Source organism: Dromiciops gliroides, chromosome 4 (genome assembly GCF_019393635.1).
Source record: "Dromiciops gliroides isolate mDroGli1 chromosome 4, mDroGli1.pri, whole genome shotgun sequence".
Taxonomy (NCBI): domain Eukaryota; kingdom Metazoa; phylum Chordata; class Mammalia; order Microbiotheria; family Microbiotheriidae; genus Dromiciops; species Dromiciops gliroides.
In genome coordinates this window covers 199,370,041-199,397,278 of record NC_057864.1, presented here as the reverse complement: position 1 = coordinate 199,397,278, position 27,238 = coordinate 199,370,041, and the positions used below count along the sequence as shown (strand labels likewise).

Here is a 27,238-nt window from a genome sequence, read left to right as displayed (position 1 = left end):
AAGCACAGACAGAATAAGCTGCCCCCTCCCCAGGGCCCAAGGAACAACCCTCATTGGCTCTTAGTAGAACTCTGGCCCTGCCTGTTGCATCTACTCCAGAGAAAATAAAAACACAGAAATCCACATACTGGGGAAGTTGAGAGGAGAGAGTGTCCCTTTGGTGGAGGTCAGGAAGAGGAAGAAAGGTTAGAACAGTGGGAGGGGTTTCTGAGGAAGGCCTCAACTATGGCCTAGTGAGGTAACAGCAGGGTAACATACAGAAATTCTAGCTAACAGGACCTCAGAAACAGCAATGGGCCATATAAAATAAATTAATTAATAAATAAACAAATGAATGAATGAACAAATGAATAAATAGATGAATGAATGTGTGTGTATATATACACATATATACATATGTACACATACACACACACACATACACACACACACATACACACACACACACATACACACACACACACACACCCATGGGTTTGAGAAAATGCTGAAAGGGTTTATAGCTAATACCTGAGGAACTAGAAAAGCACAACAGGACATAAGGCTATCTCAGAAACTAGCTTACTTCTGTCTGGCTGAAGAAGCCAGAGGCTGGGGCAGGGGAAGAGAAGGGTTGGGGGAGGAAGCCTCAAGGTCCCAGCCTCTCCCCTTCCCTTCTCACCATCTCCCAGAGTCGATGCCGATTGAGTGAGATCACCACCATGGTGGGCCTCACCAAGTATCCATCAGCACTGAAGGAGAAATCCCGCTGCTCCCAGGTCACATTCAGCAGGTGCCTGATGGGGGGAGGAGGGATCAGCTTATAGGGTGATCTGCAAATGCAAAAGACTATCTACCCATTCTGCCTACAGATCTGCCTGTGGTGGCTTCTTTTTCATAGGCTGAAGCATCTTCCCTCCTATCCCCTAAAAATGAGAAGAGTTCTAGCTTGGGGCTCCAACTCTTCTCTTCCCTTTTAAACCTCTTCATCTCCCAGCACTTCTAGTGAGCCGGGATCCCTGATTCAGTGCCCAAAAAACTCAGGCTGGGATGGTGGGTGAAACCTAATAAAAGAAAATCTGTTAGGGATTTGATTCAATTCAAGGAGTGTTTATTAATTGTAGGCACTGTGTATAAGGCACTGTTCATGATACAAAGAATGGAAAATGAAATTGTCCCTTGCAATCTACTAAATGAAGGAAGTTGCTTGCTTAAATGTAAAGGCTACCTTTGGGTTCAAAAAATCAATTGCAGAAGGATAGAGGTTGGAGGAACAGCTAGAAGGAATCAGAGAATCTCTTGAAAGGATTTCAGAGGTTTTAACTATCCTCTCTACTTGTTGTTTTTTATCCTTCATTCTCAAACAGGATTATGACATTGGGAGTTAATTGAATTTAAGTGAGAGAGGGCTGTGCAAAGTCACTAGCCTCACTCTCTCTTCCAGAGCCATCTAGGTCCAGTGGCAAGATATTCATCAGGATAACTGGAGATGGCCCTGGATGCAGTAGGAGATCTTGACCTTTTTAAGCTAAGGTCTTTCCCAGGTCTCAGTAATAAATAAATGGAGGAAAGAAAAGGAAGGAAGGAAGGAAGGAAGGAAGGAAGGAAGGAAGGAAGGAAGGAAGGAAGGAAGGAAGGAAGGAAGGAAGGAAGGAAAGAGAAGGGAGAGAGGTAAGGAGAGAGAGAACAAAAGGAAAGGAGGGAGGAAGGAAAGAAGGAAGAGAGGAAAAATAGAGAAAAGAAGGAAGGAAAAAAATGAAAGAAAGGAGGGAAGGAAGGAAGGAAGAAGGAAAGAAAGAAAAAAGAAGGAAGGAAGATAGAAGGAAGGCTGAGAGGGGAAGGCCCTCAGGGCTTCTGGCTGAAACAGCAGCAGTTGCTATTTGTACTCATTCTGGGGGGGGGGGCAGCTAGGTGGTGAAGCAGATAAAGCACTGACCCTGGAGTCAGGAGGACCTGAGTTCAAATTTGGCCTCAGACACTTAATACTTACTGTGTGACCCTGGGCAAGTCACTTAACCCTCATTGCTCTGCCCCCCCCCACTCATTCTGAGCCATGAAGAGTCCAACAATGGCTAATCAGGCTTGGGCTTAATCCTCTCTGGTACACTATCAATAAATGGTCTTAGAATCCAGGAAGGTTTAACATACTACTCATTCCATTGATGGACCTCTCTATTAGGAAGCTTTTCTGTTCCAAAGAGCCTCTTTTAGCGGCTCCCATTCATTTCTCCTACCTAGTTCTTCTTCTAAGGCCAAGTAGAGCAAATCTCATCTGTCTTCCACTTGCCAGTCCTTTGAATACTTGAAGACAACTCTCATGTACCCTCTATTGTTTCTGTCTTTAAGGCCCAGCATCCTCAGTCTCTGTTCTTGATCTTCATATAGCATGGTCTCAAAGAGACATGGGCAGCTAGATAGTGCAGTAGATAGAGCACCAAACCTGGAGTCAGGAAGAGTTGACTTCAAACCTGGCTTGAGACATTTACTAGCTGTGTGACCCTAGGCAAGTCACTTCACCCTGTTTGCCTCAGTTTCCTCATCTGTAAAATGAGCTGGAGAAGGAAATGGCAAACCACTCCAGTATCTCTGCCAAGAAAATCCCAAAGGGAGTCACGAAGAGTCAGACACAACTGAACAACAAAGAGACACAGTTGGGCACTTCTGTCCACACTTCAGCTTTTCAACCAAGGAAATGGTAACCAAGGATGGTGAGAGAACTAGAAACCATGCCATATTGAAATTGAAGGAATTGGAGATGATCAGCCTGGGGAAGAGAAGACTCTAAGAGGATAGCATAACTCTCTTCAAGTATTTGAAGGGCTGACACATGAAGTGATTAGACTTCTGCTTGGCCTCAGAGAGAGGAACTAGATAGAAACATCAGAGGCAGATTTTGGCTTAATGTAAAGAACTTCCTAACAATCACACCTGCCTCAGGAGAATGGTTTGCCCCTCCCTAGATACCTTCAAGGGCAGACTAGATGACCTGCAAGATCCCTTCCAACCTTAGGTCCTGTGATCTTACCTCAGAGGAGGGCCCAATTAGTCATATATTTTTTTGTTTTTGTTTTTAGTGAGGCAATTGGGGTTAAGTGACTTGCCCAGGGTCACACAGCTAGTAAGTGTTAAGTGTCTGAGGTCGGATTTGAACTCAGGTCCTCCTGACTCCAGGGCTGGTGCTCTATCCACTGTGCCACCTAGCTGCCCCTAATTAGTCATATTTTGAAGCTGGGACAACTCACATTTATTATTATTAGAGGTCTCAAGAGCAGAGCTCAGAAAGGTGGAGTGAGGAGCTAGATGGATTCCTAAGTATTTAGGGACTAACAGATACAAATGAGATACAAACCAACATGCAAATGAGCCCCAATTCTGATACATACCTCACTATCCCTTCTCTACCCCCACCCTCATCCTTTTTTCTTTGGACGCACGGCAAAGGATACTCACCTGTAGAAGGCTTCTCCGGCAGGGCTGATGGGTTCGGCAGGAGCATGGCAGTCACGAGCAGGGGCTGGCAGGTCCCCATGGTACCGTAAGTAGCCATGGGCCCCCAGGGCCATGATGGCCACACCATCTCGGACCTTTTGTCGAAGGCTGAGGCGCCAACTCTCAGTCACCACACTGATAAGGCCCACAGGGAAGACAGAGGGTGGGGCCTCGGTGCTGCCCAGTGCCAAGCTAGGCACCACCCACACATAACCCGGCCCCACCAGCCCTTCCTCCTCAGCCACTGCAAACAGGTATTCAGCCTCTTCCCGAGAGCAGTATGCCACCAGCACCTGAGCATCCAGCTGGCGCAGGAGGCGCTGGATGCGTGAGCTGGGGCTGCCGGGGCTCAGTTCCAGGGTGAGGATGTCCTGCAGTTCCCAGCCCAGGTAGCTGGCCTCAGTGAATGAGCGGATACCCTCCAGGAAGACAGCATAGCCAGGGTGGAAGCTTGTGATGACTGCAAAGGAGCTCCAGTCATATTCTTCCAAGACCTTGAAGATCACCTGTATCTGCTGCTCAATGGACACCCCCAGCTGCAGGAAGGATGAGCCAGGTTCCTGCCGGGAGGGGAAAGGGAGTTGGGAAGGAGCCGAGACTTTCTCGGCTCCCAGAACCCAGGGCTACCCTTTTTCTCTCGCCCTGATGTCAGAGGAGGAGCTAGGGGTCGTTTCACCTGGGACAAAAAGATTTAAGAAGGGACACCAGTCCAGTGAATAAGAAGAGACAGCCTGTTTTCTGTCTCTCCCCTACCCCTACCAATCCACCTAGTCTATGACCCCACTATTTGACTTCATCCTCTTTCAGGGTCTGTCTCCTTCTGCAGCAATACAGCCAGCAGAGGACAGTGAGGCATGAAGTAAGGGGGACATCATGAGATGAAGTGCACCCTCTGGACATTGCTGCTGAGGAAACCCAGTTCCTCTGCCCTAGTTACACTCTGCCTGAGCTTCTCTCTTTCCTTTTTGCCTCTCGACCACCTAGCCCCTTCCAATTCTCACAGCCTTCTGTAATATAAGAAATAGTGGACACAAGGCTATCCCAGCCTGCCTCAGGTCCCAGACAGCATAGCAATTAAGGATAGGTCTCTTATTGGAGAAGGATATTTAGGATATATATTGAAGGGATGTTTAGGAATATGTATCAAATGAGAGATTTGGGATATATGTTGTATCCGTGACCCAACAAGGGACACTGAGCTAGTTATGTGTGATATGAAAACCCAGCAGGTAGATAGAGATGCTGATTTGTCCAGATACAATGAAGTAGGAAATTATGAGGAGCAGCTAGGTGGCTCAGCAAATAGAACACCAGCCCTGGACTCAGGAGGACCTGAGTTCAAATCTGGCCTCAGACACTTGACACTAGCTGTGTGACCCTGGGCAAGTCACTTAACCCCAATTGCCTCACCAAAAAAAAACAAGAAAGAAAGAAAGAAATGATGAGTGTGATGAATACAGAGAAGCATGGAAAGATCCACATGAACTGATGCTGAGTGAAACAAGCAGAACCAAGGAAAAACACATACACAATTGCATTTAAGTAATGAAAGAACAGCTACACGCTAAAAAAATCAAAAGTGAATATTGAAAAATTATTTTTTAAAATAGACAAACATGGCTCAAAATAAGAGTTATGAGAGGGCCCTCCCAACCTATGCCTTCAAAAAGTTAGGCAGTCCACAGGTATTGCATATTCCATATTTTCAGATGTTTTCAATGTATTGGCTGGTTTTGCTAATTGTTTCCTCTTTTTCTTTTTTTTGTGTCTTTAAAAATATCATTTGTTATATGGGATGGCTCATGTTGAGAGGGACACTAGGGAAAACAATGAAAACATGAAAAACCAAAAGACATCAATAAATTTCTTTTTTTAGAAAAATAAGAATATAGTGAAATAAATTTCTTTTGTCTCCAGCCTAGACTGGTAACTGTCCTTATTTCTCCTTATAGAATAAGGAAGTCATTGGATCTTTGCTATCCTTGTCCAGTCTCCTCCATCCTGTCTTCCTTTTGCCTTCCGGAACCTTCAGTTTGCTCAACCCCAACTCCCTCTCCTCCAGACGTCTCCTAACCACCCCAAAGGAGTCCCTCCTCCCCAAATCCCTTTCTCCAGCTTTTTCCCTACCCATCTCCCCAAAACATAACTTCAGCCTCCCAACTTCCATGCCTGTTACTCCTTCCTAGCCCCACCCTACCCCAGATTTCCCAATCTGCTGACCATCCCTGGAGGCCCTATTCCCTGCTCAAGTGTCTATGATATTAGCAAGCAAGGGTGGAGAGGGTAGGAGGGGATGCCAAGACACCTTTGGAGTAAGGACCACAGCTGAGCCTCCACTGATGCTGATGATGGGCACGTGGGTCTGGGAGGAGATGAAGTCAAGAATCTGTGCCACAGCCTCAGTGCCCACGTTGTCCTCGAAGACAATGCCATGGACACGGGCAGAGCCCAGGAGCCCACAGATCTGGGTGAGAAGGGTGCTGGGGTTGGTGTCATTGACCACCACAGTGATTGGCTGGATCTCCAAGGGCAGGTCCAGGAAGTTCTGGGGGGTGAGGCGGGCACGAGCCAGGGTCTGAGCCTGGGCCTGCAGTGGGGGCGATGAGCTGGCAAACACCACAGCTACTGTCACCACCTGTTTTCCCCGGCCAGGCCCCACCCCTGCCCAGGCACCTGGGAGGGTGCTCAGCAGCAGGGCCAGTCCCAAGACTCTACCCATGTCCACTGGAGAGGTCCTGTAGAGATACAAAAATAGAGACAGAGACAGAGACAGACAGAGGCATGGAGAGATGATGGAGATAGAAAGATGAAAAGAAGCAAAGACACCTCCAAAGAGAAAGAGACACACATACAGAGAGAAAAAGACAGAGACAAAGGAGACAGAGATAAAGCCAAGGAGGAGGCAGAGACCGAGAGGATAAAGACACAGAAAAAAGATGGAGATAGAGAGGAGATATACCGGAGACAGGTGGAGAGACAGAGGCACATAGTGGGAAACAGAAACAGAGACAGACAAACTGTAAACTGTTGACTCACTATGGTGAATCTAATATATCATGAGGTTTATCTATCGTTTATACACAGAATACTGATGTAGTCTTAGCATTGGAAGGAATCTTAGAGGTCCTCTAAGTAATATCCTACCCAGTACAGGAATTCATTCCTAGACTTGACCATCCTAGATCTCTATTTGAGTACTTCCAATGACAGGAAGCTCATTACCTCACAGGGTAGATATTTTCTCTTTTGGATGGCTCCAATTGTTACAAAGGCTAGGTGGTGCAGTGGATAGAGCACCGGGCTTGGAATCAGGAAGACTCATCCTTATTTCCTAGCTGTGTGACCCTGGGCAAGTCACTTAACTTCTGTATGCCTCAGTTTCCTCATCTGTAAAATGAACTGGAGAAGGAAATGGCAAACTAATGCAGTATCTTTGCCAAGAAACCCCCAAAATGGGATCACAAAGGGTTTGAACATGACTGAAACAACTTAACAACAATAATTGTTACAAAGGCCTTCCTTTCAGGCAATGGAAATCCATCCTTGGTCCTAGGTCTTCCCTCTAGAGCCACATAGAAGTATATCGATAGGGGGCAGCTAGGTGGAGCAGTGGATAAAGCTCGGGCCCTGAATTCAGGAGGAACTGAGTTCAAATCCAGCCTCAGATGCTTGACACTTACTAGCTGTGTGACCTTGTGCAAATCACTTAACCCTCATTGCCCCACCCCCCAAAAAATTTGAAAAAAAAATCCACCAGAAAGTATAGAAAGAAGGTCATGAAGAAGCACATCCATATAACATCCCTTCAAATAATGGAAGCCATCTCCTCTGCTCCCCTCAGTCAGCTTGGTCATTGGTGTCTAAACCATGAGGTACCTATTCATATTTACTTCATATAATCATCTAGTTACTGAATTTGCGAAAGACTACACATATGTCATCTCATTTGGTTCTCACAACAAACAGGTGAAGTATTTATTATTGTTATCCCATTTTGCAGATAAGGAAACTGAGGCTGTGAGAGGTAGTGTGATTTACCTAGGGTCACACTGCTAGTAAGTGTGAGGGAGTATTTGAACTTCAGTCCTCCTGACTCTAAGCCCAGCATCATTACCAACAGTGCCACTTAGCTGCCTCTGAAGTCTGTGGTTTTAGGGTAGATTCATTAATGTCCTCAAGAGTCTTATTATGAACTATAGCCTAAGACTTCTTTTTGCCCTCAGCCTGATTTCTTTCAGACCCATGTCTTTGACTGCTTCAATGAAACTAATTCTTACTGGAAGAACCAGGGCCCAGGAGGAACAAGTCTAATCTAAGGGTGAATGAAGGACCAACAAGGACGATTTTTTTTGAGCCCCTAAAACTGACAATCTAAATGGACCCCTGAATTGTAAAATATGTCTGTCCCCCAGGGAAAATTGTGACATAAACAAAAAATTATCTAGGTGACATAGTTAGTTAATAGAGCACAGGACATGGAGTCAGGAAGACCTTGAGTTCAAATTCTGCTTCAGTCATTAGCTGTGTGATCCTGGGCAAGTCACTTAATCTGTCTGCTTCAGTTTTTTCATCTGTAAAGTGAAGGGGTTGGACTCACTTGTGTTTTAGCTTTAAATCTATGATTCTATAATCCTATTAATTCCACCACTCTATGACCTTCCACCATCCAGAACTTAGCCTAGTGCCTGTCGCAAAGTAGGTGCTTAATAAATGTTTATTGACTGACTGACAGACCATTCTTAACTTTCCCTCACTGAGCTCTCTCACTCTTTCAGCAATACTGTTCCCAACTCCCCCAATTCCCTGGGGCTTTCATTCTTTCTCAAATCTTGTTTATAGGAAGGAACTTAAAACTCAGTTACACTAAGGTAGAGCTGAGATAGCAATTTAAAATTGTATGCGTCCTAGGGTACTGGTATTTTAATTACATTCAAAATCTCAAACTAAAGAATAAAGTTCCGTTGATGGTGTTTCAAGCATCAGTAATCTGAGTAAGTAGAAAATTGTTTTTGGGGCCTGGAAGCTAATGGAAGGAGCAGGCAGATCTCTCTCTCTCTCTCTCTCTCTCTCCCTCTCTCTCTCTCTCTCTCTCTCTCCCTCTCTCTCTCTCTCTCTCTCTCTCTCTCTCTCTCTCTCTCTCTCTCTCTCTCTCTCTCTCTCCTTCTCTCTCCTTCTTTCTCCTCTCCTCTCCTCTCCTCTTTTCTTCTCTTTTCTTCTCTCTCTCCCCCCATGCATTAGCAAGCGTTTTTTTCTCAGATTAGCCAATCTCAAAGGGCTCTCCAATACTTTCTCCTCACTTTTCCTCCATCAGGCACCCCTCTTCCCAACATAAGATCATAGATTTAGAGTCTAAAACCTTAAAGATAACGTAGCCTAGGTACCCTCCCCATCAATTTACATATGAAGAAACTGAGGCCAAAGTGGTTATTTAAATGTCTTGTCTAGGTCCGACGAAGCGAGTAATGAACTAATATTCGAATGTAGTTGGACACTTTCCCCTCCCCAGTGTTGCCTCCCCAGTAATTCTCCCACATTTTATGGATGCCCCGAGAAGTGAATCAAGGGTTGGGCTGTGGGGAGGAGAAGCAGGAGGGGATCCCAGAGAAAATGGGCGGAACACAAGAGTCTCGCCCACTTGCCCAGCAAAAGGTGCTTCCCCCCCCCTCCCAAGTTTCCTTTGGGCTGCCTGAGTACTACCCCCAATACTCATCCAGATGTTTCACAGTCAGTTCCCGGCAAGCAGGTGTCTTTCCCTTCTCCTCCCTCCCTCTCCTCCCTCCCTTACCATCCCATCCTAGACATTCTGTATCCTTATGTTCTAGGGGAGTGGTCTTTCCCCTTAGGGGCTAGTTCTACACGTCTCCCCTCCCCCAACCCCAGACGCCCTTGTCTCCCCCCACCCCCCCCACCCCCACCCCCCAAGGCGGGATCTTTGACACTCGGGCTGTGAAGTTCAGGGTATTTTTAGGCCAGTGATAAATAATTCATAGGGAACGAGACATCAGGCTGCTCCCACCCCCCATGGGAGGAAGGGGCGCAGGCGAGGAGGGCCTCAGCCACCCGTGGCTCAAGGACACAAGCGATGCTGCGGTGGCTTTGAGCCCCTCCTGGCGGTCAGTCAGAGACCGCCCAAACACTAGCGTCACTGCTACCTGCGGACTCGACCCTCTTCCTGGGAGTGCGCGCACACGCGTGCACACACGCGCGCACACACACACACACACACACATCTCCTGTTCCCCACTCCCACCAGCGAGGTAACTTCTCCAAACAAAGATCTCCAAGCGTATTAGAGATCCATGCTTCCACGCCCCCCCACCCCGACACACACACATTACCCCCCGCCCCGAAAGATTGGATGCTTTAGGAAGGAAACCCGGAGTCCGGCTCCCTGTCTGCCCCATCTCCCTTTTATCTTGCTTTCGGCCCTCCCAGGGACTGAATCACAGATCCAGGCAAAAGGCGAGGATGAGAGCTAGGAGTCCAAGGCCGAGACAAGTTCCTATTGGGCACTGGAGGTTCAAGTGAGAGGAGAATAAGGGTCGAGATACTGGGTGCCCCATTTCGCCCTTTCCTTATCAGAATCCCGCTTTTCGTGACCATCAGCCAAGGATGTGGAAACGGATTATGTGGTGAATGGCGGTGTGTGTGTGTGGGGGGGGGTAGTGCGGCGGATAGAGGGTGGGAGTCCGGTCTAGGAAGATTTGGAGTATATGTGAAAATGAGCTGTCTTGGCTGGCGCTTCCTTTCGGGAATCGAGACTCTAGGTTCTCTCTTTGCTTCGGTAACTATCCTAAAACAGTTTAGCGCTTGGAGATTACAAAGCAGACAGTAACAGCCACGGTTCTCCAGACCCCACCTGATTCGGGCTGGACTGTCTAAATCCCAATGCCACGGACCCTTGGGGATCTTTGCGGAAACCAGTAATGGGGGAGAGCTAGAAGAAAATAGAGGAACCCACAACTCCCAGCAGCTACCAAGTCAGCTTTGTGCCTAGCGCCTGCTTAGCACACTTTCCACCCACTTCTTCCTTTACTGTCCTCAGATGCCTGAGCGTGAGGGGTCAGTCTTTAAGGGTGGGAGGGAAAGAAGATCTCACACAACCACGCCGCTCCACCCCATCCCCCCTAAGTCGTGGAGTCCCTGGTTTCTGACAGCAAACACTACGTTGAGGGAGAAGGTAATGAAGAAGGAGAGAGGAAAGAAGCGGACACTGGAGGGGAAGGGCAGACGGCGAAGTGGCGGGGATGAGAGCGGCTCCGACAATGTCCCAAGGAGACTGCTCCTAGATGGAGACAGGCGGACCTAGGGGGCCCCAGCTGCTCTCTGCCTCCCACCCGACCCGACCCCCTGGGCTAGAGCCAGATCCAGCCACGGTTCCCAGCTTGGGGCCCCACTGTCCGCAACAGTTGGCTAGGGTGGGCTGGGGGGCGGGAGAGGTGCGTAATGCAATTTGGACCCCTGGGTCCCCGGCCGCCCCCTCCCAGTCCCACCTGCCCCAGGCTAAGCCAGTGAAGGGACCTCTCGGATTCCTTCTCGCCCCCGCAGGCCGACAAGACTGTGCGCTGCTCCCGGCCTCCGCTCACGTCCTTCTCCGCGTCCCCAGGGTGTCCCCTCCCGGCTCTCTTGTCTCCTGTGTGTCCCCTGGCTCTCCGGGCGCTCTCTGCGCCGCGCTCCCCACTCCCGGCTCCCAGTATCGGGTAGATGCCCTGGGTCTGTGGTGAGGGTGCTCACCTCCAGCTCGCCGCCCTTCCTCCTGGAGCAGGGCAGGACAGCGCGCGCTCCAGAGTTCTCCGGGTAGCCTCCTGTCTAGCTCTCCGCCGTCCTTGCCCCATCTCCGACCGGATCCCAGGACCAATGGCCCTAAGTTGGTGGCGAAGTTGCCGCCCCCCACCCTAGGGTTACCGGCCCGCTCCGCCTCCTGCAGTGCACTCACCCGGGAAGGGAAGGGGCGCTTCGCCCGCCAGCCGGCTCGCCCGCCCGCTCGTCGTCCTGCGCCCTAGCCTCCGACTCCTCACTGAACCCCGCAACTCCACGACTTATGCTGCGGCCGCCCTGCCAGGGGCTCCCTGAGGTTCCGGGGGTGGGGGGGCGCACCGTGAGCGTTCAGTTGGGAGCCAAGCCCAGGCGCGCGGGAACCACTATCAGATGCGCTGGGTCGGGCCCTCCCTGGGACTCCATGCTCCTGGCCCTCGTCCCCCTCCGTGCCTGGCGCCCGGGGCTAGGTTGGGCTGGGCTGGCCGCTTCCACCTTCGCTCAGCTCGCCAGTTTATATGCGGCCGAGACGTCCGCTGTTGTTGCCTAGTCCCTGGCAAGTCCTGTAGGGGCATCGACTCCCTCCGCCTCCGCGCCCCTCCCGCCCGCCCCTCGGAGCGCAGCCCCCCTTCTGCTCCCGGAGTCGGCCCGGAGACAGCCCGCCGGAAGGTAGCGTTGGATCGCTCGGACTCCTCCAGCCACTTTGCAGGCAGCCTTAAGGCTGGTGCTCCGATCTCCTCTGCTCCTCCTTGCTCTCCCCTCTTGGGGCAGGGAAGCTACCAAGAGGGGAAGTCGGGGGAAAGGGATGTGGGAAACCAGGACTCCTGGCTTCTTTTTTGCGCTTCGGACCTCTTCTTCATTTCTACAATACACACCATTGTCCAAGCTCTGGAAGTGACCCCCCAACTTGAAAAGGGGCTTGAAAAACCACGGGCAAGGCACGATCAGTGATGGCAGGGGCTGAAGGAGCCCTAGCTAGGAGGAGGGGTGCCCTCCACAGATGGAAAGGTTGCACAGCAAGCCCTTGGGAGCAGGGAGGGGGAGGACAGCTCCCAGAGAGCCTCTGCCTTTTCTCTCCCCCCCCCCCCCAATCGCAGTGTTAACTGCCAGGGAGAAGCCAATGAAAGACTGAGGGAGACACCAGAGCTCCTTGGCCTCCTCTACTGAAAAGGCTCTTCACCCGGAGTCCCTGAACTCGGAGCGGAAAACATCTTTCATCTTCATTTTCATTAACCTCTAATTGAAATCTAGAGGGACTTTCTACCGTTTGAAAACATTCTCCTGAGAAGAGGTCCCTACACTTCACTCACACTGCCCAAAGGAGCCCGTGCCACCAGAAAAGTCATCTGTTCGGAGGTAAGGGGCAGAAGATTGGGAGCAGCAAAGAATTTCAGGAAGAGGGGGCCTGGGTCCCCCATCGGGCCGCTCCAAGGACTGGCTGGATTCACCAAGCGAAGTGGGAAGGTGGATATCTCTTAGGAGAGACACAGCACCACCTTGTGGGCATGCAGGGTCAAGGGCTATTGGGAGGGTAACCCTGGACAGTGTTCAAAGAAAGAACCTACCCACTTCAGTCATACAGTTCTTTATTTCTACCTTTATTCCAGTGCTTTACTTCCACCTTGGTTCCTGATACCTGAGCCCACTGAGGCACATCAGATGAAGACGAGCTAGGAGCACAGATAGGAGCTGTGGCTTCCAGTGACTCAGATCAATCTCTTACCACCCCCACCCCGGACCCCCCACCAGAAGTGAGGCAAATGCTGGAGGCTAAAATGTAACATACAAAAGAACAGTGAGGGGAGGGGAGCAGAGAACTTGCTCAAAAGGGCACTGGAGGTAGTGGCATTGGCCAGGGACCCCTGAGAAAGGAGAAGGGGGCATACAGTGAGCACAGAGCTCAAGGGTAGACTGTGCTTTGTCCCTCCTTGCCCCTTCTCTGGTACATCCCATGTCAGGTCGTGTTCCTGGATCACTCCCACCCCTGAACCTGGCCCTGCTGCACTTTGGGCCAAACTTTGGGGCCTAGGCCAGAGTTGAAGAGTCATTGTTTTATTATATGTAGCATCTGTTGTGGATCCACCAGTTTTTCCCGGGGCTTCCCAGCTGCCTGGCCCTGAGCCACCTCTTGTGCGTCTAGTTTCTCCCAGTCTTCAAAGGATACAGGCTGGACTCCTGGAGCAGGAAAAAAAAGGAGCACACAGGTCAGGCCTACCAGAACTACCTCAACTAGCCACTTCCACATTTCCTTTCCACCTTTGCGCTCTCATCCCAATATGTGAAGAACAAAACCTCCCACCCACCCTGCCCCAAACCCATCCTCTAGTAAACTTCCCTCTTTCTGTTAGGGCATCACCTCCTCCTTTCTCCCATGTTCACAAGTTGGGCCCTGCTCTCTATTCTTCCCTCTTATCTGTGAGTTGCCAAATATTGCCATTATCTTCTCTATAACATCTGACTTCTTGCCTAGACTATTGCAATGACCTCCTAATTGGTCTCTCAGCCTTGCCTCTGTAGCTCTAGCACCTAGGACAGTGCCTAGTACACAGTATATGGTACTGTGTCTTGTATAGCATAATACATAGTATGAGTCTGCTTGATTGATCCTTGCCCCCTGGCTCACCCCAGAACCTCCACCAACCTTAAAAAAGCAGAGGACTTCCAGAAAAGAGAGTGATTCAGGACTAGGTTCTTCCTCTCTCTCATTCTCTCTTACTTCCTATAGATCTGCCCCCAGCCCATCAGCTCCACGGCCTTTAAATCAACGATCCTACAAATTAGGCAGGCTTCCCATTCCTACTGACAGGGGCTGCCACCCACCCTACCTCGATTTTTGAGTAGGGGTTCTATAATGGAGTAGCCAAGCTTGGGGCTTAAGGGCAGCACTCCCTTCTCAAGGTCTTGGAGTAGGGCCTCGCCAGTGAGGAAGCTGTCATTCATGGTGGTGGCGATGACACCTGTGGGACCTCGCTTAACCCAGCCACTACAGTATAGACCTAGGGACAGGGAAGAAACGCAACAAACACAATTGAGAACATGAGTTTGGGCACATGCCTAATAATCTTCCTCCTCTGCCACCTTTCCCATAGACACAGAGCATCTGGGACAACTGGGCCCACTCTGGCATTCAAGGCCCTATGGAACTTGCTGCCGCCCTACCTTAACTTGAACTCCCCTGCTCCTACTTGGTACTCCAGCCAAATGCTGACTGCTTGTTCCTCATATACACCCTGTCCCCACCTGTATGCCTTTCCTATGATGCCTTTGCCACTTGTCTGAATTCTAACTCATCCTTTTTTTCTTTCTTTCTTTTTTTTTTTTTTTGGTGAGGCAATTGGGGTTAAGTGACTTGCCCAGGGTCACACAGCTAGTAAGTGTTAAGTGTCTGAGGTTGGATTTGAACTCAGGTCCTCCTGAATCCACTGCACCACCTAGCTGCCCTAACCCATCCTTTAAAGGCCAAACTGAATGGTGTTTCCTATAGAAAACCTCCCCTGAGCCTCCAAGTAGGTAATGACCTTTCTTTCAAACATCTTACATATTGGGGGCAGCTAGGTGGTGCAGTGGATAAAGCACCAGCCCTGGATTCAGAAGGACCTGAGTTAAAATCTGGCCTCAGACACTTGACACTAGCTGTGTGACCCTGGGCAAGTCACTTGACCCTCACTGCCCCACAACGAATAAATTAATAAATAATTTCAAAAAAAAAATCTTACATATTTACTGTGTTATTTGTGTCATATCTCACAATCTACCATTTCCCCCTATGAGGTCCATGAGATCAGTCAGTAGAGCAACAAGTATTTATTCAGCACCTACTATGTGCACTGTGCTAAAGGGCTGGGAATAGAGTACAAAGACAGCCCCAGCCCTCGAAGAGATTACATTGTAATGGGGGAAGGCAACACATAAAAGAACATCTATCTTCTATCTCGCCAGTGGCCAACTACTGGTGTTCTCCACACAGTAGGTGCTTCAATATTTGTTGAATTTGATTTTTTCTGTCCCAGTCTATCTCCAGGCATTTCCATCCCGGTCCTGCAGTGGTTCTTTCTTCCTACATGCAACTGTTTTCCCTCCTCCCCTTTAAACCTACTGTTCCTCTTCATCTGTGCCTCTCTATCCTCCTGCCCCTTGAAAAATAACTTTCCATAGCTATTTCTTTTATTTATATTTCTCCAAGTGTCCCTCTGCAGCCTATTGCCAGGAAGCCATCCCATGTGACAAGCACATTTTAAAAAGAGAAAAAACAGCTCAGCAAAACTAGGCAATACATGGAAAAAGTCTGACCTCGGAGGGCTCCATACCTATCGTCACCCACCTCAGTCCCTTCTCCTATCTCTTTCCTCCTCCCACTTTCAAACCTCCACCTTTCACACACACCTGGCACACCCAACACGCGACCCTCACTGTTGGGGATAATTCCAAGCTTGGGATCGAAGGGCACACGGGGGTCAATTGGCCGGCTCTTGTAGCCAACGCTGCTCAGCACCAGTCCACATGGCACATCTTCTACTGTCCCTGTGGGCACAGCTTGGGCATTCTGACCAGAGCCCTACAGGAAACAAAGGGGCCACAGCATGACATGGGTTGAAACATATATTCAAATAAGATGCGCACAGTGCACCCCACCCAAGAGCCAGGCAGGGACTTGAGCCTCACAAGCAGAACCAATGCAAGGAGCTTGCTGTTATGACATTTCCAACCTTATCTATCCCATGAAGGACTCCCTAGAGGTCTGGGGAAGAGGAAAGAGCTTCTACAAGAATGGAGGGAAGGGGGAAAGCTGAGGCCCCTCTCTATACTCACTTCTAGTCTCATGACTGCTAGGCGGATGCCAGCAACTCGACTTCCATCTGGAGAAGGCAGCACCTCCTGAGGACTTCGCAAGAAGCGGAGGCCCCAGGCTCGAGGGTTCTCAGCTCTCTTGTCAGCCTCCTTGGCTTTTGGTGGCTTCAGTGCTGTTTGCATCAGAAGCTCCAACAGCCGCTTCCTTGGACGGGGAGCCTCTGCCAATAACATCCGGAGGTTCCAAGGTTGCTCCCTTTCTACTGGGCCATGTGCTCAACCCTGCACCAGCCTGGAGAGGAAACTTCCTTCCAGAAGCTCAATGTCTCTCTCAGACTTCCTCCCTCCAATCACCAGAGAAACTCAGATCCAGTGCCCCTTACCTTTAATCAATTCTTCCAGGCCTGAAAAATCTGCGGGATCCAAAAGGGGCCGGCTCCCAGGTAGGTTAATCATCTCCCGGAGCTCCTGGAGACCATTAGGAACATGATTAGGAATGTGGAGGGGCATGAGGAATGTCTTGGGTATCAAGGGAAGAGAAAGACCAAGGTTTCAATTCCCTGAGACCAGCCCAATCTCATTCTAGCAGAAAAAAAGATAGAATTTCCGTTCTGAGGAACCCTATTTGCTGTTTCCCCAGCCCTTCTCACCTTGATGGTAAAGGCTACCTGTAGAGGTCCCCTGCGCCCCACAATCCACACCCTTTTCACGTGGCTCTGTTTCAGCACCCTCAGTGCTTCTGTAGTGATGTCTGTTTTCTGAAGGATAAGAAAACCCTTGAGGGTTTCTGGCACTGGAAACAAGGTGCAGGAATCCCTTCCACTTAGCTTCCTAAACCCAGAATCTTAAGAGATACAATAGGTTGGTCAGAAATTGCACCACTTCCCCCTGGTGGTCAGAGCCAGTACTGTGTCCAACTCAACCAAACCCAGTGCAGATAGAGGCTAATTCTCCATCCACCCTTCTTTATAGAAGCTGGGGGAAGAAAAAACAAAAACAAAACAAAACAAAAAACAAAGGAGGTGGAGACCTCCTTTACACAGAGAGAAGACTGAGGTCCAGTACTAGGTTGAAGGGGGTAAAGGTGGAGCTGTGAGACATGAGCTCTCTAGGTAGTATTCCCTCTGCATATCGACCACCCTTCACATGCCCTGCTCCCCCAAAACTAGTCACCTCCAGGAGTTCTGTTGGGGTCAACAGAATCCGAGCCACATCCAGAGCCACGTTCCCTTGTCCCAGAATCAATGCCGTATCACAGTTCAGGTTAGGTGCCAGCTGAGAGGAAAATGATTCAGAAAGGGCGACTCTGACCAGGCCAAAGCAGATCCCTCCATGTCCAACCTGCCCCCTCTCTCTGAAACTCCTGGATTCCGTTTCTCTGTCTGCCAAGGTTCCTCCATCCCTCTCTCAGCTCTGTGCTCTGATTAAGCTAGTTTACTGGTCTATACACATCATTTGTCTATTTCCACTTCTGTGACTCTGCCCCATCTGCTAAAAGATCAACCCCGCTCTCACTGCTAATTTATATCCCTCTTCTTCAAAGCCTGTCCCATCCTGAGAGGCCTTCTTCGTGAACAGCACCTCCCTCTGACCAAGCTCGTTTCCTCAAGATCCACTCTGAACTTCAGGTACTTGGTTTTTTCTCTTTCTTATGTGTCTACTTTCCCCCATTAAACTGGGAGGTTCATCCCCCAGTCCCACTTCTTTCCTCTCTTTCTCTACTCCCTCTCCAGGGTGAACACAGTACAGATGATCACTGGCTACATCTGGCCCTTGCCTGAAAGCTATAGTCCCCAAGAAGTCTGGAGGAACCAGGCATGCCTTGTCCCCCCAACACTCACCTTACGGTTCTCAGGTAACCCGTTGTACCAGCCCACAAAATCCCTGGCAGAGATTACACCCGGCAGCTCCTCACCTGGAATGCCCAGGGTCCGGTGATCCTCTGCCCCATAGCTCTGTAGAAGGAAATGTGTCCCACATCCTTGAAGGACCCACACTATCTACTGGGAGAGTCAGATCAGCTGATGGTCCTATCCCTCTTCCCCCTCCTCCACCACTATCTCCTGCTGTTCCCAGGAGTACTCTAGCCCTTTGTATATTGTATGGAAGTTTGCATTACCCCCTCACATCCAAACATACCTTAAGCTGTCTACATCCCCTACTCACCCCAACCTTCTTTCATACCTATAACTTCTCACCCCACAACCACACTGAATCCCAAATGCCCCACCTCTCCAAATTTCTAACCCCTTCCCTCCTTATAATCCCCTTTCTACTTACCAACACAACAGCATGGTAGGCTTCCTGAAGCTCTGACACGGACACATCCCTGCCCACAGTCACATTGCCCTTGAAGGAACATCGAGTGGAGTGGGCAGTCTGGGTAAACGTGTTGATAACATTCTGCCAGAGGGCAGGAGGAGTGAGTGCCATGAGACCAACCATCCTTATGCCACCCTCAGTTCTAGATCATATGGACACATGGTAGGCTCTAGAATCAGGAGACCTCTATGAAATTCTTGGCTGTTTCCTCTGGGGGAGGTCGGATCAGAACCAGAAGTGCCCTGGAGCATGACTGCCCAGGAAATGAAGCAGTGCCCAGCCAGAGCTCCTGTCTCTTTCTCATGGTGGCTAGAGTCCTTGGGGACCCCCAGTCCTAGGAAACCCACCTTCACCTCCGGATGATCAGGAGCCACTCCAAAGCGGACCAAACCAAAGGGCACCAGCTGCTTCTCATAGATGTCCACCTGAGCCCGAGGATGGTGCTAAGGAGAGATGGGAGCAGCTAGAGTGACTGGAAAGCACCTTAGACCACAGACTCCTTCTCCCCTCCCCCATAATCAGCAGAACTGGAAGAGACAAGTCATTCCATTTACCTCCAGAGAGAATTCAGTTCAAATAGATCAGAAGATTCAAAGAGCAAGTCTTAAGTCTCAGAAAGGATATAACAATAATAACTCACATTGAGATAGCACTTCAAGGTTTGCAAAGCACTTTAATACATTATTTCCATTGGATCCTCACAACAGCTCTAAAAAACAGATATTATTCTCATCCCTCTTTTTTTTTTTTTTTTTTTTTGCAGGGCAATGAGGGCCAAGTGACTTGCCCAGGGTCACACAGCCAGTTAAGTGTCAAGTGTCTGAGGCCGGATTCGAATCCAGGGCCGGCGCTCCATCCACTGCACCACCTAGCTGCCCCTCATCCCTCTTTTTACAGAGGAGGAAACTGTAGTTTAGAAAAGTTAAGAGACTTGTCCAGGGTCACACTGCTAGGAACTATCTGAGGTATGATCAGAAACCAGACCTTCTCTGCCTGGATACTAGCACTGAATCTTCTATAAGTGTGGTGTCAAACTCAAGAGAGAAACGGATCCCTGCAGGCTGCATATTATTGACTTAGAAAACCACAAATTAACATCTATGCCATAATGTATTTTTATTAATTTTGTTAAACATTTCCCAATTACATTTTAATCTGGTTCGGGCAGCACTGTGGAGTTGTTAAACACCTCATCCCTACCCAACACTGCTCCTTAAGGTCTAATGGAAGTATTAGGGGCTGAGCCAATCTTCATTTGCACTGAGGTCGTCTACACAAGAGGCAGCAAAGACAGCAGGAGAAACAGAGATGTTCTCATGGGCATGCCAGAAAGGCTTATTTTTTTTTTTTTAACTGGAGTTTTGGGAATCACAGGGGCTTCCCCAGTGGGCCAGGTGTTTCCCTGTTCTGAAGCACACAGAAGCCTGGATGATGGCTCAGGAACACTGAGTAACTGAAATATTACTTTGAAATGGAATGACCCCACCAGGAATCATGACCTAATACTCCCACCCATCACACAGTAGCAATAGACAGTGTGCTAAAACATGGCTTTTAGCAAAGCACTCTGGCATTTAAAAACACCATTCCCCCAGGCATGGAGTCAGTCATTGTCCTCCCTCCCCCCAACTTTATATCACCCATCCACCAAAATTCCTTGCTCCTCCCTTGGCACTAACTCTCACATCTGTCCCCTCCTTTCCTCTCCCACTATCACAACCTTAGGTCAGAGTTAATGACCCTCATCACTAACTACTGAGATGATGACAACAGTCTGATAAAGGTGGTCTTTTCTTCCCTTGCTTTCCCCTCCTCTCAATTCCTACCCCCCACCTACTCTATTCATTGTTGCCAGAGGAGTTTTCCCAGTGCACAGACCTGATGATGTCACTTCAATGGCCTCACCATTGCCTACAGAAATGAGTCTAAAAGCCCTGATCCTGGCACTCCTGACCTTCCCCCATCTGCCTCCCACCCACCTCTCCAACCTTTACTCACACTTCACCTCCATGTGAATCCCCTTCTACAAACTGACCTATTCATGGGCTTCCCACAAAACACACAACATGAAGTAGCTTCAAGAGTTCTAGCTCTGGAGAAGACCCATGACCAGATTCCAGCTGAGCGACCTTCAGACAAGCCACTTCACTTCTCTCTCAGGGCCTCAGTTTCCTCAGCTGTTGGAATGGATGATTTCCAAAGCCTCTTCCAGCTCTCATTTCCTATCAGTCTAGGTCATGCACACCATTCATAACTTTACTTTTGACATTCCCCCAGCCAAGAATGCCCTCCCCAACTTCCTCTTCACTTATCTAAGTCCTGTCTATCTTTCAAGGTCCACATGAAGCCCCACCTTCTCTGCATAGGCCCCAGTGATCTCTCTCTCCTTTCTCTAAACTCCATTAACTGTCTACACCATTCTTCTGACACTTAATATATTCTGCCTTGATCTGTCATTTATTTCAGTTACTAGGAAGCACTAATATATAAAATTAATTTTAATTTTTCATCCATATTTTTCATTTATAACATATCCTGTCTATCCCATTAGACTGAGCCTCACAAAGCCTGATCTGGTCTGTGTATGCTCTCTTCCTTACCATATGTGAGCATGTGGTACTCATATTCTCTTAATTGCTTCACTGATGACTCCACCTTTACAGGTGTCCTCTCTCTCTCTCTCTCTCTCTCTCTCTCTCTCTCTCTCTCTTTTTGACTAGATTCCAAGTTCCTTGAGGGCAGGGAGCCTGTCTTGTACCTCTTTGTTTGGCCAGCACTTAACACTATGCTCTCCAAAACAGGCAGTAAGTAAATATTTATTTATGATTCCCCAGAATAAGCCCTTTTCATCCCCTACTAAAGACCCAGAATTTCAAAGCAGAGCTCATAAGGGCTAGAGCCAGAAAATTCATCCTTCATTGGGAAGCCAAAATGCAGGGGACAGATTTGGCGGACTGACTCAACCTGATTCCCCAAACTTTGGCCTTTTTCTTGTGGCTGCTTTCATTGTCTGCCCTTTCTGATGCAGTCAAGACTCACCTATTCACATCAGGGAAATCTGTCAACACTAACAATGAATGTGAAAAAAGGAAAAACTATAAAGACAAGTCATGGTCATGCATGGTAAAATTGCTAATCTCAATGACTGATGCTCATCCTTTACATCTATTTACAATTCCTATGAATGCCATTAGATATGGTTTTGGTTTACTTTTTGCTAAGTTTATGTGGACACAGTAATATACTCTGCTTGTTTGTGCTTAAAAAAAAAATCTGAACCAAAGTATAGCCCATAATTCACTTTCTCCAGGTCTGACTAACCCTTGCCTGACATTCTGGGTCTCCTCAGCAGTCAGCCATTCTATTTCCCCATTAATTCGCCCTTTTTTCTGTGTTGCCTGGTAAGTGTTCCTGAGGTGTATTAATTTATTCCCATTTCCCCCAATATACTTTAAGCCTCTTAAGAGTAGGGACCATGTTGGCTGGTTCACCCATAGATGCTCAGAGCACATGTGGGCTTCTTTCTGGACACTTTAATCATACTATATTGGACTCTTCCTTACTGAATCCTACTTCCCACCTCCCTTCCTCCCCCAGCAGGAAGTCGGCCCTGAGGCTCAATGGGAACAGGCAGCCTTGGGGCTCTGCCCACCAAGGCCAATGACTTCAGCATGAAGAGCTCAGCCTTCAGCTACAAAGATGAATCAGAGAAACATGCTGAGGAGGGGGGAGAGGAGGAGACACAGAACAGCATGGTCTTGGGAGAAAGAGCACTGGCCTGGGAATCAGGACATCTGGATTCTAGTCTCAGCTCTATCACCACCTAACTTTGTGACCTTGAGTTACTCCTTCCAGTTCTCTGGGCTCCTCTGTAAAATGAAGGGGTTACATGAGATGGTCTCTGGGGTCTCTGGAAGTTTTGCCAGTCCATGATTCCAAGGTTAGGCACTCTGGTAAAAGGGCAGAGAAGTAGGGCTGGGATGAGGGCTAGTTAGGGGCAGTTCTGAGATGAAGGGGAGGAGGTAGAGAAGGCTTGGAACAGGAACTGATTACAGAATGGGATGGTTGAAGAGAAAAGATGATAGGTTAATGAGGAAACCTCCCTCTCACACAGGCCAGCACCAGGGGACAGGTGGGAATATCCCACCATACCAGCATTAGCCAGGCCAGATGCCTTCCTAGAGACCCCCAGGGCAGTCTGTGGTGCTCCAAAATGGGCAGAGAAGATGGGGGCGGGGGAGGCATGGGAGAGGAATCCACAGAAACAGGATTATTAGGCCCAGAAGAATCCTAATTGCTCATCTGCTACAACACCCTGCTTTTACATAGGAGAAGCCTGAAGCTTGGAAAGGAAAATGTCCTTTCCCCTCCAGAATCTGGGAAATCTGTTAAAGTGCCTCCCATGAATAGGATGCTACAGAGGTTCTCTGTCTTCAGCGTCTTAAAGGAGCTGGGCCAAGGGAAGAGGAGAGATAAGGAAGAGTCACATACCTTCAGCAGGTGTTGGGCAGTATAGAAACCAGCTGGGCCACTGCCTACCACACAGATGTGAGGGGCCAGCTCTAGAGTAGAGAGTAGCTGTCGGAACCCTGTGTGTGAGGAGGGGGATAGGTCAGACACATTTCATCTCATGCCAAGGATATCCCCTCACATGCAGAAGTAAACTTCAGCAACAATCTCCTATAGATGCCATAGCTTTCTCCTCCTTTTTTCCTTGTAGCCTACACTTTGTCCTGTCACTTTACCTAGACTCAATCTCCAGCCAGTCCTGCAGCCCATACAGGGAAAGCCTTTACATCTCACTTCCACCATTCATTCATTCAATTTTCTCTTTGTTTCTCTGTCTCTCTTTTTCCATCACACATATACATACAGGGCCCTTACATCTCACCTCCATACATTCATTCATCTTTCTCTTTTTCTGTTCCCATCTTCTCTCCCTCTCCCCTCATATGCATTCATTCACTCATTCTTCTCTTTCTCCCTTCCTCTTCACTGCCAAAGGGACCTTCTCACCTCCACACATTCTCTATTTCACTTTCACTCTCTCCTCCACAAAATCCTTATACTCCACCTCCACACATATTATTCTCTCTCTCTCTCTCATTGCTCCCGTGTCCACACCAGCCTGCCCTCTCTAAGGCTAATGTCCCACACTGTCATGTTTCATTTCCATATCCCTCCCCTCGACACAACCCCTTGAAATGCCCCATGTCCCTCCCCCACCTCTCGCATACTCCCCCGTAAATGGAGGGAGTGGGTCTTCCCTCTCTCTGCCCCCCACCCTCCTCATTTCCAAAGGGCCCAGAGCCGAGGGTCAGAGGGGGTGGGCTCCAGCCCCGAACTGGCCGCTGACTAGCCAGGGGTGACATCCGGCAGGCAGATCCCTTTATCTCTCTGGGACTCAGTTTCCTCCCCTGCAGATGACGGGGAGGGGCCTTACTGTCCTCCCCTCTTCTCCCCCCCCTCGGAGATCTCAGCCCCCCATTGATGCCCATCCCGTACCGAAGGGAAAGGCAGCACCAGGAAGCAGCCGGGCCCGCGGCCGCGCCGCCCAGCGCCAGCAACTCCAGCCCCGAGGAGCCATGGAGAGCCAGGACCGAGAACCTGTAGGTTAGGAGACCAAGACCCTCGAGCCGCCTGAGGCCCCGCCCCGCCCTTTGCGTCACGACCCAGGACCCGCCCCCGAACCGGTCTCTTAGGGCCACCATAGCCCCGCCTCCTTCTGGGACCGGACCCGTCCTCGGGCTCCACCCTCGATAGTGCATAGCCCCGTCCCCATCCCAGCTTCCGGGAGAAGAGAGTACTGACGGTACAGAGACCCGCCTTAGTGCTCATTTGAGCCAATCATCAGGAGCAAAGGGAATGAAAGGAAGTATAACTTCCCTTCGGTTTTTTTTCCCGGCCTCCAAGACGACACAGAACAGAGACCTCAGCCAATGAAAAGCGAGCGTTCTGATTTGCTCCGCCCCTTTCCCTGACGGCATGCGGATTGGGCCCAAGATAAAGACTTTCCCCGCCTTTTTTCTCTATGATTCGTCTTGAAGGTTAGACTGAATCCAGTTCCAGCCAATCCTAAAAAGAGCGCTTAATACCCTGTGGCGAACCGAATACTCTGTAGCCTTGGAGAGTGTCGGATGACTTCATTTTTTTTCCTTCTTCAGCACAATTCCCTCGCCCCCACGAGCACTTCCCGCCCCGGGGTCTGGCCCAAATCCATATTACCACCTTCCCAAGTGAAGACGTGTGGATGATCTGTTTCTCAAGTATATGATTTCCCAGAGCACTAAACCTCAGGGACTATTTCTAGAGCGCATCTGACCCCTTCTCAGTGAAACCCTGGAGCCTTGATTTCTAAAAATAAAAATAAGAGCTCCCATAACATTTATCATAAAAGTATTTTATTATTTTCCAGTTACATAAAGATAGTTTTCTTTTTGTGAGGCAATTGGGGTTAAGTGACTTGCCTAGGATGACACAGCTAGTGTCAAGTGTCTGAGGCTGCATTTGAACTCAGGACCTCCTGAATCCAGGGCCAGTGCTCTATCCACTGCACCACCTAGCTGCCCCCATAAAAAGTTTTCAACATTTGGTTTTTTTAAGTTCCAAATTTTTCTCCCTCCCTCCCTTCCCCAAGACAGAAAGCAATCTGATATAGGTTATATAGGTGGAGGAAGTAAAGAAGGGGTTAACAGACAAACCTAAGATCCTAGCTCTAATTTAAATCTGAGCTCCAAGGGGGTCTATAACTTAACAGACCCCAGTTCTGAAAGGTATTAATGGATTACTTAAAACTTGGACCCTCATCAATCCTAGGTTCTTGTTCAGTTACCTGGAGGTCTGGTCCCCATTAATCACTACCCACAACAAAAACATAAAGAGACAGGTCACAGAGACCCTAACTGGTAATTGTTAATACCCAGAAACCAGGCCTAAAAAAGAAAGAGATCAAAAACACAGAGACACTCTGACCTTGGCAAGTTGAGGTATATTTTTAGGAACATGTGCAGAAAGGACCAAATGTGTCCTTAGGTTCACCTTATGATGTGTAAACCCCAAAAACACACCTCCAGGGAAAAAGGTACCCACCCTGGGGATTGGTTTATGACCCTAGGAACTCCAAATTAGGATAGGTCCTCTCTGTACCTCACTATGGTAGAGATTAGGATAATGAGATGATCAATTATTTTATGATTATAAATATAACCATTTTCATCCCCTTATTCGAGAGACACCACCATGGTGCTCTCCCTGTGGTCACTCACAGTATTGCAATAAAACTTGGGAAACTGAATCACTGAGTCTTGTAATTCTTTTGGGAACCCTCAAGATCAATTTGATCACCTTAATTCCTTCCCACATCATAATCACATTAAATATATTTCTGCATTTGTCATGTTGTGAAAGAAGACTCAGAACACAAGGGAAAAACCTCAAAAACAAAAAACAAAAAGTAGAAAAAAAAAGTAGAAATAGTATGGTTCAGTCTGCATTCAGAACCCACAGTCTTTTTTTCTGGATGTGAAAAACATTTTCCATCATGAGTCCTTTGGAATTGTCTTGGATCATTGCACAGCCAAGAAGATCCAAGTCTACCACAATTGATCATGACATAATGTTGCTGTTACTGTATACAATGTTCTCCTGGTTCTGTTCACTTCACTCAGCATCAGTCCACTTAAGTCTTCCCAGGTTTTTCTGAAATCTGCCTGCTCATTATTTCTTACAGCAAAATAGTATTCCATTACATTTATATAGCACAACTTGTTCAGCCATTCCCCAATTGATGGGCATTCCCTTGATTTCCAATTCTTTGCCACTACAAAAAGCTGCTAGAAATATTTTTGTACATGTGAGTCTTTTTCTCTTTTCTATGATCTCTTTAGGATACAGACCTAGTAGTGGTATTACTGGGTCAAAGGGTATGCACAGTCCCATAGCCCTTTGGACATAGTTCCAAATTAAGAGCTCCCATTTCTAAGCATCTAGTTAATGAAATGCATTCCTCCCAACAATCATGAGAGACAAGTAGCAAATGTGTCAATAACTTCCTTTTCTTTGACTTACTCATTCTTTATTTTGTTGTGTGTTTTTTTTGTGGGGCAATGGGGGTTAAGTGACTTGCCCAGGGTCACACAGCTAGTAAGTGTCAAGTGTCTGAGGCTGGATTTGAACTCAGGTCCTCCTGAATCTAGGGCCAGTGCTTTATCCACTGCACCACCTAGCCGCCCCCCAACTTACTCATTCTTTAGATTATTTAGTTTCCAAATAATTTTTAATCTATGTTTCCATGGCCCTATATTTAATGTAATTTTTATTGCATTTTTAGCTGAAAAGGATGCATTTGACATTTCTTATTTTCTGCATTTGCTTGAGAAGTTTTTATTTCTTAACATATGGTCAATTTTTCTATAGGTCTCGTACTACTGAGAAAAAGTCATATTCCTTTCTATTCCCATTTAAGTTTCTCCAGAGAGGTCTATTATAACTAACTTTTCTAAAATTCTATCCATTTCCTTAACTTTTTTCTTTGTTGTTGTTATTAGATTTACTTAGTTCTGGAAGTAGCAAATTGAGTTCCTCCACTAGTATGGTTTTATTGTATATTTCCTCCTGTAACTCATTTAACTTTTCCTTTAGGAATCTGGATACTATATCATTTGGTGCATATATGTTTAATATTGCTATTACTTCATTGTCTATGGTACCTTTTAAGAAAATGCAATTTCCTTGCTTATCTCTTTTAATTAGATCTATTTTTGCTTTTCTTTTTTCTGAGATCATGATTGCTACTCCTGCTTTTTTTTTCCTCCCTTCAGCTAAAAAATAATATATTCTCCTCCAGCCCTTTACCTTTATTCTCTTGGGTGTCTTTTAAACCACACATTTATCCTTTCTCTCTTTC

At 48.1% G+C, this 27,238-nt stretch overlaps 2 protein-coding genes across 9 annotated transcripts in view; both read right to left on the bottom strand.

Moving 5' to 3' along the window:
• GRIN2C (glutamate ionotropic receptor NMDA type subunit 2C) overlaps positions 1-11,534 on the bottom strand; it is a 32,633-nt gene extending 21,099 nt beyond the window's left edge. For 2 of the 6 annotated variants that reach the window (XM_044005284.1, XM_044005285.1), the window contains exons 1-4: positions 11,203-11,374; positions 5,774-6,203; positions 3,430-4,028; positions 662-776 (exon numbers count right to left, since the gene is read on the bottom strand). In XM_044005284.1, coding sequence (XP_043861219.1) covers positions 662-776; positions 3,430-4,028; positions 5,774-6,203; positions 11,203-11,303 — 1,245 coding nt within the window. In that variant the 5' untranslated portion in view covers positions 11,304-11,374. Of the gene's footprint in view, positions 1-661; positions 777-3,429; positions 4,029-5,773; positions 6,204-10,961; positions 11,167-11,202; positions 11,376-11,404 lie in introns of those variants that run through there. The other 4 variants (XM_044005288.1, XM_044005286.1, XM_044005287.1 and 1 more) reach the window with 4 other exon arrangements.
• A 1,258-nt stretch (positions 11,535-12,792) lies between these two features.
• On the bottom strand, positions 12,793-24,022 carry FDXR (ferredoxin reductase). Of its 3 annotated transcripts, XM_043964588.1 has the most exons (12): positions 23,839-24,016; positions 22,825-22,922; positions 18,681-18,776; positions 18,292-18,414; positions 17,853-17,966; positions 17,185-17,286; positions 16,662-16,769; positions 16,395-16,479; positions 16,033-16,232; positions 15,607-15,778; positions 14,049-14,219; positions 12,793-13,398 (listed from the first exon to the last, which is right to left on the bottom strand). In XM_043964588.1, exons 1-12 carry the CDS (start codon positions 23,918-23,920, stop codon positions 13,268-13,270), a joined length of 1,482 nt encoding a protein of 493 aa, XP_043820523.1. In that variant the 5' UTR covers positions 23,921-24,016; the 3' UTR covers positions 12,793-13,267. The 3 variants fall into 3 exon arrangements, with proteins under 3 accessions (XP_043820523.1, XP_043820525.1, XP_043820524.1); XM_043964590.1 differs by lacking the exon at positions 14,049-14,219 and having other exon boundaries at positions 23,839-24,022; XM_043964589.1 differs by lacking the exon at positions 16,662-16,769.
• Between the last annotated feature and the right edge of the window lie 3,216 nt (positions 24,023-27,238).